Below are 13911 nucleotides of genomic sequence, written 5' to 3' on the forward strand. Positions count from 1 at the left end.
TTTGAGTATTTTGTTGAGATGAACCTTTTCCTAGAACAGAAGTGACTGATCATAGTCCAGTCTGCATGGTTGAGAAAGGCAGGTTGTCTCATATGTTTCCTGAAAATCTGAAACCCTTTGTGAGTGAGCAAATGGAACATACTATGTTATACAACTGGAATAAATTATATCTTTTTCCTTGGCCACTCATAAGGATTTGTAAAATTAATTTAAGACACTTAACTGTTAGAGTTTGATATATTTTGATGAGTAAACAATGGCACTGAAAACGGCTCTTGCCACAGTTTTTCACTGGGACAAATCTGCAAATTTTCAGCAGTTAGAAAGTATTTACTATAATATAACAGAAAAAAACCCCAAAGGGTGAATTCTATTGTTTTTCATTAATAACAGAACTTCTAAAAACACCTACATGCTGTGATTGTCCAAATTCAAGCATTTACTTATTTTACAAAATCACACTTCTCCTCAGCCAGTGGATATTGTACATCCCACAGTTTACAGAGTAACCAGGTGAGTTCAGTGAAGACCATATGTAGAAAGATTATTCTGCAGAGCTTTTAGCAAAACTTAGAAAATTAGGCTTGGATGGAATATATCCATATTCACTCTGAAACATAGTTACCTATAAATAGTCTGTTGAAAGTAGACCTCTATAGCATCTGGCATCAAAATTGGCAACATTTTGCATATTGACCACAGGGAAGGAAAAAGTACTTAAAAAACCTTTTACTCCAATGTATCTTCTAAGTTGTGTTGTTATATACACAAAATCATTTTTCATGTCTTAACAGTAGTCATAAAAGTTTAAGCACAGATAGTCTTTCTGCACTTTCTGATTGAAATCAGACTTTAATTTTCATATTTGCTCTTCCGAAGGCATAATATACAGGATTCTGCTTTGATTTTATGTATGATATTGCTTGTGAAGAGAAGTCATGGCAACTGGGGGAAGTTCATTCCTGAGGTGCAGAAGGAAGAAAATTCCATTTCTGTCCCCAAAATGAACAAGAAGGAGGATCTGGGAAATGACAGATACCACTCATTGACCCCTGGGCAGGTCATCCTAGAAATCATTTCTGAGCCTGTTAAGGATTCAAAAGTGATTTAGAGTTGTCAGATTTATGAAGGGGAAATCATCTGTGACCAACCCAATAGACTTCTATGATGAAATAACAGTGCAGTGCATGAGGGGTGAGCAGGGAGTGCTGTTTGCCTTTACTTGAGCAAGGCTTTTGTCCCTCTCTCCTGTAACAACCTCTTGTGCAAGCTGATGAAATAGATGAAGGGATGGACAGAGGGCTGTGTTCATAGGGTTGTTACTGGCAGTGTGAAGTCCCTCTGGAGGGCTATTGCTTCTGACGATCCCAGCGGTTGATCCTGGGCTCAGTGCTGTGTAATATCTTCATTATTGACCTGGGTGATGGGACATGAGTGCACCCACAGCAGTTTGATGGGGATGCAAAACTAGGAGTAGCTGATGGACCCTGTCATTCTCACCAGGCTGGAGAAATGTGCCAACAGGAGCCTCATGAGGTGCCATTAAGGGAAATTCTAAGATTTCTCTCCCCAAGAGAGGAATAACCCCAGGCACCGGAACAGGCTAGAGGCAGCAGTGAAGGTGGGCAGGTGGCAGCAGTGTGCTCTTGGACAACACCCTGGGCTGCATGAGGCAGGTGAGGGATGGGATCCTTCCCTTCTGCACTGGACAGACCCATCTGGATCTCTGGGGCCACTGCTGGACCTCCCAGTACAAGAGAGACGTGGAAATATTGGAACAAGTCCAGTGAGGAGCCACTCAGATGCTTAAGGGACTGGAGCGTCTCATACAAGAGAGGCTTGAGAGAGATGGGTCAGTTCTTCCTGGAGGAGAGAGGATCAGGGAAATCTTATCAATGTCTATAAATACCTGATGGGAGGGAGTAAAGCAGACAAAGCCAGGCTTCCTTCAGTGGTGGCCAGTGACTGGACAGGAGCCACTGAGCACAGATTGAAATATGGGAGATTCCAGTTAAACATAAAGAAAACATTTTTTTTCTGTGGGGGTGGCCGAGCATGTGGGAACCTTGTGCAGAGAGGTTGTGGAGTATCCATCACTGGAGAAGGTCAAAACTCGAGTGGATGCAGCCCTGAGGAAATTATTTGAGCAGGGGAATTGAGCTGGGTGTCTCCACACATCCAACTTCAGCTGGTCTGTAATTCATGGAGTAGAAGTATCTTCTTTTTTTCCCCTTTTTCCCCTTCTTCTGGCCTGCAAGACTGTGATTTTGCAGTCATGAAGATGAGTTTATTAAGGAAAAAATTGGATAGACATTTCTTACTACCTACTTTATAGTGTATGTAAGGGGGCGTTAACAAAAGTTGCCCTTTCTAAAGGAAAATGTAGGATATTATTTTGTTTCTGCAAATTATTTAAGCATTCAAAATCAGCCTAAGAATATGATTCAGGAGGTTCATGCTTAAAACACTTTGTTGAGTCAAAACAGAATGACCTCCCATGGAGCTGGGAGACTTCAGCATCTCTGAAATTTATCCCTGAGGATTTTGTGTTATTCTTGATTTATGGTGGCGTCACTGAGGGCAGGGTTTGTCTTTTTGTGAGAAGAATTGGACTTTTCATTTGGCAGGATGTTAGGCATTGTTAATCCTGCTGCCTGGCAGACCTCACCATTTAAAAACTCAGGGTGTCAACAAACTACTTCCATTTTCAGGTAAACAAAGTTGCTCTAACAAAGGTCTTGCCTTGTTTAGGTCTTAACTCAGGGGAACAATGATTTGTTTGGATGGTGCTTTCCATCCTGGTAATCAAGAACTATCTTCAGGGAACCATTAAGAAAGCATTATAAAGTTTTCAATAAGCTCAAAATAATTATTCATCATGTAGTCTTTTATTGGTTTCAGAATTTTAATTATTATAAGCATCAATGAAGTTTATTTCAGACTCCAAACATAGAGTTGCAATTGATGTACCATAATAGAATGGGGTTATATATCTTAAAATTATTTTTATTTACATAATCAAGATTTCCTTTGTGTACTTGTTTAGAATCACAAGACCCCCTCCCCAGTTCTTGGCTAAGCTTAGTTTTTTGTGTCTCCTGCAGTGAAGATTTTCTTCCTTCTGTGATGGTTTCAGAGGGTTTTAATTCTTGTTTTCAGAATTCTAATTTGTTCTAAATGTTCCTGTTCTAAATTTTATCCCTTTAAGTGTCACTATGTACTTTTGAATAATTAAATGGTATTATGTAATGTTTCTCTTCTTGTTTATGCTTTTCCAATATTTGCAGACATCACCACAGGTTAATTTTAGAGTGAAAAAGCCCAATTTTGTATTTGACATTTCAGGTTCTTCCTGTACTTGCCCTTCTCATTGCCATACACATTTGAGGAAAAGTGTTTTTCTTTAGCTGAGTTTCTTGTGGTAAAGATTCAATAATTTAATAATCAAATTCTTTGAATTAAAATTATAGCATTTAAATAAGGCAGTAAGATGTCTTCACTTGTTGCATAAATAGGTGGTAATTTGTTCTTGTAACTTCCTGTAGCATCTCTAGTCTTTGTAGAAGTAGGAAAGAGGGGAATTACTGCTGTTCACATCATCAGGGTAGTGAGATGTTTGACTGTACATATCATACTTGCACTAAATCCTGGTAAAGAACCATGCTCAGCATGTTGTGTGAAACCTCTGCATACTTGATTTCATTAATGCAAGCAGATAAATATATTAGCTATGAACTCTGATGGAATTATTACCTTTTCTTTCTAAAAGGGCTTTGGTGGAAGTTACCTGATGAGCAGACAAACATAAAAATAGCAATATAAACTCCAGTGCTTTTTCAGGTAGTGCTGTAGACGTTGCTGGTTAGTTATCATAACTCAGTGCTTTAGTTTATTCCTTTTTTTCTTTAACTTAGGCAAGATTATTTACTTTTAAAATTAATGTCTCAGTAAGTTTACAGACAGTATTAGGTGGAAGTCTGAAATTAAATAGCAACCTCACCTCTTTCTCTCTGATATAAAGTATCTTAACATAAAATGGAAATTATTTTGAGACTTGATTATTCATCTCTTTTTCGCCTATTGAAATCATCCTTTCACTCAGGGAAATGTCTTCCTCCTGGATTTTGTTCTTTCCTCTTCCACTCTCTGTACTGTGTGTTCTCCTGTGCGTGTCTGATCAATTCTCTGGTTTGGCACCAGTCATCTCTTTCCTTTCAGTCTTTACTTCTGCCTAATTTGTTCAGCAGGAACCATGGCAAAAAAAAAAAAAAAAAAAAAAAAAAAAAACCAAGAAAAAAAAAAAAAAAACCAAGGCAGACACAGGAGTTATCTTTATCTTTTGAGACTTTGAAAAAGGTTCTATCCTTATGCTATTTTCTCTAGGTTATCTGTTGCAATGACAGACTCATTCTCATACTCATCAGAGGAATCTCATAATTTTCTGTCACCTAAGGGACCTGAACATTTTTATCTTTGTCTTCGCAGTTGGCATTGTCTGGTATGAAAGTGAATTATTTCAAGCTACTCTGTTACTGATTTTCCAAAGCTTCTTTTTCCTGTTTTACAGTCATTTGCAGTTCTTATCCTTCAGGTGTTCAAATTGCTGGAAGTTTTCTGGACGTGTTTGTGCCCAGTACTGTAAAACTGATTTTCTTTGTCATGAACTGGCTGTCAGATTTCCAATATTTCATATATTTCAGAGAATAAGTCCTTATAATATGGAAACGTCTGTGAGAATTAATATGCTGTATATTCCAAGTGCATTCCTGCCAAACAGCTGACAGAAATTTGCTGTGTGTTCTTACAATACTGAGGAGATTTGAGCCCACGTATTACCCAGTCCAAATGTATCTGGTAGCTGCTTTGTCCTATGTGATTTTATTAAATCCTTGCCTGGTTTTAGGTTTGATAACAGTGAATCAGCACTTTCTGTATGAGATGAGGACTTACACCTTGGTCATTGCTAAATCTAGTAGTCTCAAGCTCAGTCATTGTGCTGGAGAGCTCAGTCCTCACCTGCAGACACACACAAAGCAAGTGGGTCTCACAAGCAAACCCACAGCCTCCCCAGCAGCTGCTGTGGACCTCCTGTTCCCTCCAGTAGCCAACTCACAAACCCTCTGGCCTCTCCAACATGGAGCCCAGATTTATGTCCAGGTTGTTATGTGGATCCCAAACCTCTCATCCAGGTCATGGGCTACACTCCCACATACAGTGTGCACCCTCTCAGGTCACTGTGGCATGGCAGGCACATGGATCGATCCACAGTCCCAGTCTGGTTGTAGGCAGGAGCAGGTAAGTACCTCTGTGTTGAGGATAGAAGTATTTGCTTGCCATATGGCAGTTTGGATGATGGAATCATGGATTTATTCAGCTTGGAAAAGACCCTCTAGCATCATTGAGTCTAAAAATTAACCCAGCTCTCCCAAATCAGTCACTAAACCATGTCCCTCAGAACCACTCCTACAAATCTTTTATATCTCTGCAGGATTGGTGACTCCACCACTGCTCTGAGCAGCCTGTTCCAGTGCCTGACCAACCTGTCTGTGAAGAAAATTATCCTAATAGCCTATTTAAACCTCCCCTGACACAAGTTGAGGCCATTTTCTCACATCCTGTCCCTTGTTACCTGGGAGAACAGACTGACCCTCACCTGTCTGCACCCTCCTGTCAGGGAGCTGTAGAGGATGAGAAGGTTCCCCTGAGCCTCCTTTTCTCCAGGCTGAGTCCCCCCAGCTCCCTCAGCTTTTTCTCTTCAGACCTGTGCTCCAGAGCCTTCCCCAGCTCCTTTGTCCTTCTGTGGACATGGTCCAGCCCCTCAGTGACTTTCTGGATGTGTGGGGCCCAGAACTGGACACAGCTCTCAAGGTGTGGCCTCAGCAGTGTCCAGCACAGGGACAATCGCTGCTCTGGTGCTGCTGGCCACACTGCTGCTGACAGAGGCCAGGTGCCATTGGCCTTCTTGCCCACCTGGGCATGTGCTCATCCTTTATGTAGAAACAGAAAAGGAGAGTAGTTAGGGATTTCTAGAAGAGAAAAAAAACAGCAGCACATATTTCCCACCAGACTACCTGGCTGCTTTTATACTTTCCCTAGGCTGGATCCATCACATTTATTTGAGGTGGTAAATTCTGAATGTGTTGGGGCAGCCTTGTTATGGTGTGAACTCAGTAGAAACCCCAGTGAGGGAAATTGTTTATTCTAACTCAGTGCACTCCCAGCCACCCTGGTTATAGTTCCTTTCTGGCCAGGACAGCTTTTCGGGGCTGTGGAGGACGGGAGGTTGCAGCAGCTCTCTGTCTCCACAGTCTACTCTCCTGGTGGTCTGGCCACCTGGAGAGCTCTGCATCAGGGGGTTTGAACCAAGCCTGTGCCTTGCCTGCCCCAATACCTTTCTCAGGTACTTAAACCCCTGAAAATATAGCAAAAAGTGTTTTATCTATTTCTGTAGCTGCCTGAGTTCTTATAAATGTCAGTCCCTGCACCATGAGCAGCAGTGGGACCTTAGCATGTGCCAAGTATGAATATGTGTTTACACATAGTACCATGATACTTCATGTAGGCACTTAGTGGCTTGGACATTTACCCTTTTGAAGAGCCTGGAAACATCATTACAGGAACTTAAATAAATTAGAAATAGAAGCTAAAAGTAAACAATAAAAGCGCTGCAGCAGTCTTTTCTTTCTCCATGCTACTATTTTAATCCTCCTGTGAAAATCTGGGTAAGCTGATCTCCCCCTTGTAAAAATGTTTCCTTAAAACAGACAAACCTTTGAAATAGGATCTTCTAAGAAGGCTTTGTTATTGTAGGACATGTCTAATGGGTTGATGCTTCTATTACCAGGACTGTCTTCCATAATACTTTGCTGCTTTGATGCTCTGCTAACATTGTATTTTGATATATTTCCTCTTCAGTATTTACCTGTGGAGAAACAGCTCTTTTTTTTTATTTTCAGCAGAATTTTTATGTGTTTCATAGGAAGACTTATTAATATGTCTAGTGAATGGAAGGTTCTTTAAAAGACTCTCATGAACCATAAAAGCAAAGCACATGTGAAATGAAATTCATAACTTATATTAAAGCATCAAGTTCTGCTTCACTTCCCAGAAGCAAGGGCACCAAATTTGGGGGTCTTTTTTTTAAAGTGTTTTCTTTTAGTTCTTAAACTACTTTGTATTCTGCCACTTGGGAAAATCTGAACCATCTGACTCGTAGTTTAGTGTTTATTCTGCTGTGGAGAGGTACAATGCAAAAGTGAAGGAAAAAAAATGAAAGAGTTAAAGTAATAAGCTATTTGTGCATTTCTAAATATTACCTCTGGTAGCAGAAACACATAAAAAAGTCTGTGTTTGGTGTCTTAAAGAATGTTATCCTAAAAGCATGTTAGAATCAAGAACCATATCAAATGCTATACAAATACAATTAACGAATAAAGAAGCTTTACTTTTATTTTAGTGTCTGAAAATCCTGGATCCATTGCAAAGGAAAAGGAAGCGGCTGTGGGTGGGTGTGGTGGTTTTTACTTTTTGCTGAAACCACCATGCCAGTATCTAGTTTTCTGTGTGTGGGAAAGAAGCTGGCATAAGTTACGTGGGAAAACAGTGAAGGCAAACTGAGATAGAAATAGCTTTGGAAGGTAGAAAGGATGGAAGTGACAGAGGAAGAAAGTAGGTGCATCTGGAACTTGATTTTCTATTAAATCAAAAAGTGCAGTTGACATTAACCTTTCTTCATGTCTCAGCATCAACTTTGTCTATCACAGAACCACTGGATGGTTTGGGTTGGAAAGGGCCATAAAGATCATCTTGTTCCAAGCCCCTGCCGTGGGCAGGGAAACCTTCCACTATCCCAGGTTGCTCCAAGCCCAGTCCATCCTGGCCTCAGACACTTCCAGGGATTGGGCAGCCGCAGGGCAACCTGTGCCAGGGCCTCACCACCCTCACAGGGAAAATTTCCTCTTGGTACCTTTCTAAATCTATCCTCTTTCAGTTTGAAGCCTTTGCCCCTTACCCTGAGTGGTCCATCAGAATGGACCAAAAAAGATTTGATGTTTGTCTCCTTTTGGATCGATGTGCTGCATCATGATTGCAACTCCTCTGCCCCTCCTGCTATTTGGGGAACTGTGAAATACTTGTGAGAGAGATTTCTGAATCCAGATGAGCAGGGCAGCTCAATATAGAGGCAGCATCCTGCCTCAGAAACATATTTTGGTTCTTGCACTTCGTTGTTTTTGAAAAAGAAACCCAGAGCCCTTTAATTTGTATATTTGGAGTGCTGAGTAAAACTGTGAACATGCGAAATGTATATCTAAACTGATATTGTTGGATACCAGGTGTTTACCACGGTCTTTTATAGTTGATTTATTTTGTATTTGAAGCCTTAAAAAGAAAGAATAATTGCCTTTAAAAAATAGACCAGCAGTTAAGAATGAACAGTATATTATATTTTTAATAACTCTTCTGTTTGGTTTTATATGCCCTGTGTGGTTAAAAACAGCTCTTAATTGTCATTTTCATTTACTTACAAACCTTACTGTTAAAAAAAAGGAAAAAAAATTGAGCTTTATCCTGTATGAGCACTTTTTTGGAATCTGAGATGGTTTAAATACTGTTTAATCTTCCAATGTACTATGATTGTAAGTATTTATCTTTATATGTATTTCCTATATCATGTCCATGTATTTGCAGTTTATAAGATATTTGATAGTCTCTGGGTACATTGCTGTGTTGTCCTTATAGTCCTAGGAAGTGCCTGACATTCTAATCCAGGTGCATATGTAGCCCTGCATAATGGAGAAAAGATTATTTGAGTTGTGCTCATTTTAGAAATGCACAACATGTTATAAAACATAACTTTGTCTCTAAGATGCTGATAGTCCCAACAGGAGAGACAAATGATAAGGGACAAATACAGAGTGTGATTTCCTCGTGCTATGACCAGTGCTGTACAGTGGATTATGCTCAGATTTTGCCTGAGTAGCTCTTGTTGTGCTCTTACACATATCAGGCTGAGATTTATTTATTTATTTATTTATTTATTTATTTATTTATTTATTTATTTATTAGAATTTGGAATGGTGTTTGCAGAACACTGGAAATAATTTCATTATTAGAGAAAGGAAAAGAACCCTATTATAGAGCTCTTTAGTTGTTTATAGATAAAATTGTGTTTTACTATATTGCAAGGTAGACTAATACTTTTGTGAGGAAATAATTTATATATTCAGTCACATATAAAGATATGAGTCTTGCTTGTAAATAAAATTTCACTCTTTTTATAAGAATCAGTTGTGTTATTGCTGGCCTGTGCTATTTAATTTACAATGAATATGTTTTACTCTGCATGTTTTTGTATTTTAAAACCTCAACTTTAGGAGGAAAGTGTTTTATTCTCAGAAATGTTCTGAGGAAATACTAAGCAGCATAGGAATTGTCTTTCTCTAGAATGGTGTAAGACTGGTGTTTCTTAGAGAAGAAGAAATAGCAGAAAAAGAAGTATAAGAAAAGCAGGAAGAGGAAAAAATACCTTACAAAGTCTGTTGTCACAACTCCTCATTTTATGCTCCTTGCATAAGGTGAGGCTGTCACCTTGCCTTTTGTTTGTGAACACTATAATCTCTTTATGACCTCCTGCCATTTCATGTTGTGGTGTAGACTTTAGGAAACTCACATACATTATTATGTATAAAAATGTTTACCCTTCATTTGTTTCTTCATCTTAGCACCAGCATTTAGATTTGGGATAAAAAAGCTGTTGGCATTTTACCTTTCCAAATCATTATTTGGTAATTTTGTAAGTAAAAGGAGCTTCAAAGTCAGAGTTAGTAGTGCACATGTTGCAGTTTTGCTTGCTCTTTTCTTGCAGAATTATAGACTTATAGAATATGTTGGGTTGGAAAGGACATTAAAGATCCCCTGAAGAAATGTGTGAAGAGAGGTTGTCAGTGAAGACTGAGGCAAAAATCTCTTCATCCATTGTTACAAGCTTACCAGTGTTGTTTATTGATGAGGGGTGTACACAAATGTTTCTACAACCTGGATTTTCCTGTTTCCTCTGTCTTTCAGTTTGTCTCCACACATGCTTTAGTGTACATCCTTGCAGCTCTTCTGTTCCACCAATCCCATGACTTTGGTTTATAATTCTTGCACCAGGCTGAGTGATCCATTTCCATACATACAGGTGTATTAAACTTATTGTTATTCATATTTTCTTCTTTTTATCTTTCAGGAGACCAATACTTCTTTTCTCTTTAACTAATTTCCATAACCCTGCAATAAACCTCTTTGTTTCAGGTTTTCCCTGGGAGATGCTCGCAGGCCACTCCATGAAACTGCAATTCTGGTGGAAGACATTGTTCACACTCAGCTGATAAATTTGGTAAGAACATAACTGACAAAATAGCCTGCACTCTAAAGCTCCTTCAATCCTCATGATATTTTTGTGACCTAATGACTAATAATAGATTGTCCAGGGTTTAGGAACAAATAAAACACAGAAGCTGAGGGTGATGTTCTGGTCTCAGTGATCTATAGAACCAGACATGCAACCCCACCTTACCCTGGGAAGAAAGCTGATGGGTTTTTTGTTAAAAAAACTTTAGATTGTTAGAAGAACTGACTATTCTTCTAAAGGCTGCCTTGTTGTCTTTTTTTTTTTTTAATTATGTTCTATTATTTGTGTTAATGCATTATTTGCTTAGGATTTATGTTTTATTATTCCTTCCATTAGATGTTTTGATTTCTGTCAAAAAAACCCTGCCAAAATATGGAATATTTTATTATATTGAAAGCCAATGAAAGTGTCATACAAATGAGGTTGTTTTGAATCACATCTGTCAGAAACAACTCTAAATTTGAACCGCTCTATGTTTTAGTAAATAAAACTCCTCTTAAGAAATAAGTCATGGCATTTTACACCATGGCATGAATTTGCCATCTGACAAATGACTATACCTTTGTATAGAAATGTGTTATCTTATATGCCACCTGTGGCTTCATAAAAAGTGTGATTTTCTTATCATAGCCCTTAAAAGACATGTAGATGTGGCACTGAGGGACAGGGTTTAGTGGTGGTCTTGGCAGTGCTGGATTAATGGTTGGACTTGATCATCTGAGAGATCTTTTCCAACCTTAATGATTCTGTGATTAGAATGAAATTACCAGCACATGTGGGAATGGACATTATATGGAACTAATGTATATAGCTTATACTAATACATATTATAACTAATATTTACATCTGGTGAGTCCATGGATCAGCTAGAGCTTTGAGCTGCAAGTTCCTACACCTCTTCTTTTTAATGAGCCCGTTCAGCAATGACGAGGCTTTTTAAGTTTCAAGGTAGGCTCTGGTGCTACATTAACTCGAGCTAAACACTTCTGTAAAATGATGAAATTCAGAACGGGATACAGCACATATTATAAATATTTATGTGTGTATAAAAATATATTTTATATATATTTCTACATATTCATGCATATAAGACATTTATGCTTTTAATAGAAATACACTAAAATCGGGCTTCCCCTTGCCCACTGTATGCCTGCAACAGGTGTTTTCCTTCAGTTTTGCACCTAATCCAGCAGCCGTTCAGTAGTTTCCTGCATCTCAGCAAATGCCTTGGCATCCCTTCCAGCTCCAGGCACTTTCTTTCTGCTCATACTTCTACAGGCCAACAGTGTATCCCTGTCTCCACAGTCTCCTGGCTTCTTTGTGGATTCTTTCCTTATTACACTCCTCTTGGGCTGTCCTGAACATGCCCTGTGGCTCCTCAGAGGGGACAACGTCTCTCCCCTCTCTGTAGGTTTCCTGCTGGTTAAACACTCTGTCCTGGGCATGTATTTGTAGTTCTTATTCTAGCTTTAGCTCTGACAAAGTAACATTTTCTCTTTGTTAATGACCCCTGTAATTTATGCAAACCGATGGCTGCGGCTTTGCTCTTCCCTCAGCAGTAACATGCTGGAGTCTGGGCTGTTCTGTCCCACTGAGCTGAGCTGAGCTGAGCTGAGCTTTACCAAACCCTGCAGCTGAGAAAGTGCAACCTGTGGCCATGTGGTCTTTGCACTTTAATCAAAGCCGGCAACTTACTCGGGGGCTGGATGTGACCCAGGGTTAACCCTGCGTGGGGTGCAGGAGCTTGTAGGATTTCCTGACAGAAGGAAGAATGGGAATGGAGCGGCAGATAAACAGCTTTTCTAACCTTTCCCCTCCCAGCCCAAGACAGCACTTTATTCCTGAGGAAGTGAAAGTATCTTTAATAGCTCATTGCTTTGACCTCTGACATTCACATGCCGGAACTCTTAAATCAGGAGCGTTTTACATGCCCCAGGCTTCTGATAGGGAATTTTGCACATTTGTCATCCTCAATTGCACATCCTTATTGAGCTTCTGTGCAGATATGTGAAATTTTCACTTTACTTGTAGGTGTTTTTGCTGGTATTTACCCAGTACTAGAAAAATACTATTTTTATAAATGAAGCTGACTGCAGAAGTAAATTTATTGCTTACCACCTGGATTTTGTCATATTGCTCATGTTAATGGACTATGCAGTTCTCACTATGTAATTTAATGGTTTCTTGTTTAATTCATGTCCATTTTTCCATCCATAATACAGGTATAAAGCAAAACTGTAGAAATTACTTTTATACCTGCAATAAAGCTGGCACGTTGCACACATCTTTCATAGTAAGCATTTGTAAGAAGAGCTTGTTCTTGTTGATTAAGTCCGGGTTTGAGCCTCTGCATTAAAAAATAAGTTTCCAGCACGATTACCTTTGATTGGTTAACTTTTGATATCTTGCAGCTTTATAGTTCCAGCTTCCTATTTTCAGAGTTGATCTGAACTCTATTAAATCAAGGTCTGGTTTGGGCAGATTTATACAGTCACTGCTTGAAACCACTGTGCACTTCATGAAGTCCGGCTGCTGTAGCAGATGAGTGCATTAACAAGGCAAATTCCTGGAGAGCAGATTTTGAAGAGTCTTCATCACATTTTATGATCCATTTTTGGGTGTATTTTGCATAACATGCACACTGCTTTGCATAAAGGAAAATTCTACTAAAAGTATATAGCAAATGTATAGGAGGAAATGAGCATCTCCAGAGGAAGATTCATTTCATCCTAAAATTACTTTCTGAGTTGAATGGGTTTGTATCTATCTAGGAATTTGTATTCTCAGCTGACTAAGAAATTAATCCTTTGACAGCTGGCTTAGGTTTGAATATCTAGGAGATAGGCATGAAAGGTGAGAGATAAATTCCATCATATTTGTGTCATGAGTTTGAATTTTTTATGCTTATATTGTAATTATTAAACTTTTTGTTTTTTGTATATCAAGCAAAAGAAAATCATAAAGCCCCTACACTAGAAAGTTCTGTACATTTTTTGGTCAAGCACAATGTATTTGATAAGCACAATGAATTTAAGCTTTAATTTGAAATCAAGTTCACTGTCGACTGATAGTATTTGGTAACAGATCTAAATGTTCATTTATCAGTAATTGTTTAAGGAATTTATAGATGCCTTCATGTTACCCCTAAACTGTACTTCTTTATGCGGGCTAAGACTAGAAGTTCCAATCAGAGCTGTGTTTTCTTTATGGTTAGGCACAAGTAATATAAGGAAAGTTGTGTCTGCAAAAACAGTTCAACAGGAAATGCAAAAGGTGTTAATCAGAAGGGGACAAGCCTTTCAATTACTGACCATTTGAAGTGGAATAAGACCGCTTCTGTTTCAGTCTTCCATCATATCTGGTACAATCTCCATGTGCACTAAGAAGTTTTTGAAGGATCATCTTCTATAATAACTTATTCATGTCTATTTAGACCCTTAGGAAGGGAACTTGAAGTCCTCCTTTAGGACAAATGTATATTAAAAACCTATAACTAAGAGGAATGGAATAGGCTCATC

The 13911-nt window shown here is 38.8% G+C and overlaps 1 protein-coding gene across 6 annotated transcripts in view; it reads left to right on the forward strand.

Annotated features, from left to right (window-relative positions):
- The window catches only part of SUPT3H (SPT3 homolog, SAGA and STAGA complex component), a 259112-nt gene that overhangs the window by 119706 nt on the left and 125495 nt on the right, over positions 1-13911 (forward strand). For all 6 annotated transcript variants that reach the window (XM_030944325.1, XM_030944322.1, XM_030944323.1 and 3 more), the window contains one exon: positions 10294-10378. In XM_030944325.1, coding sequence (XP_030800185.1) covers positions 10294-10378 — 85 coding nt within the window. The remainder of the gene's footprint in view (positions 1-10293; positions 10379-13911) is intronic.

Source organism: Camarhynchus parvulus, chromosome 3, assembly GCF_901933205.1.
Source record: "Camarhynchus parvulus chromosome 3, STF_HiC, whole genome shotgun sequence".
Lineage (NCBI taxonomy): Eukaryota > Metazoa > Chordata > Aves > Passeriformes > Thraupidae > Camarhynchus > Camarhynchus parvulus.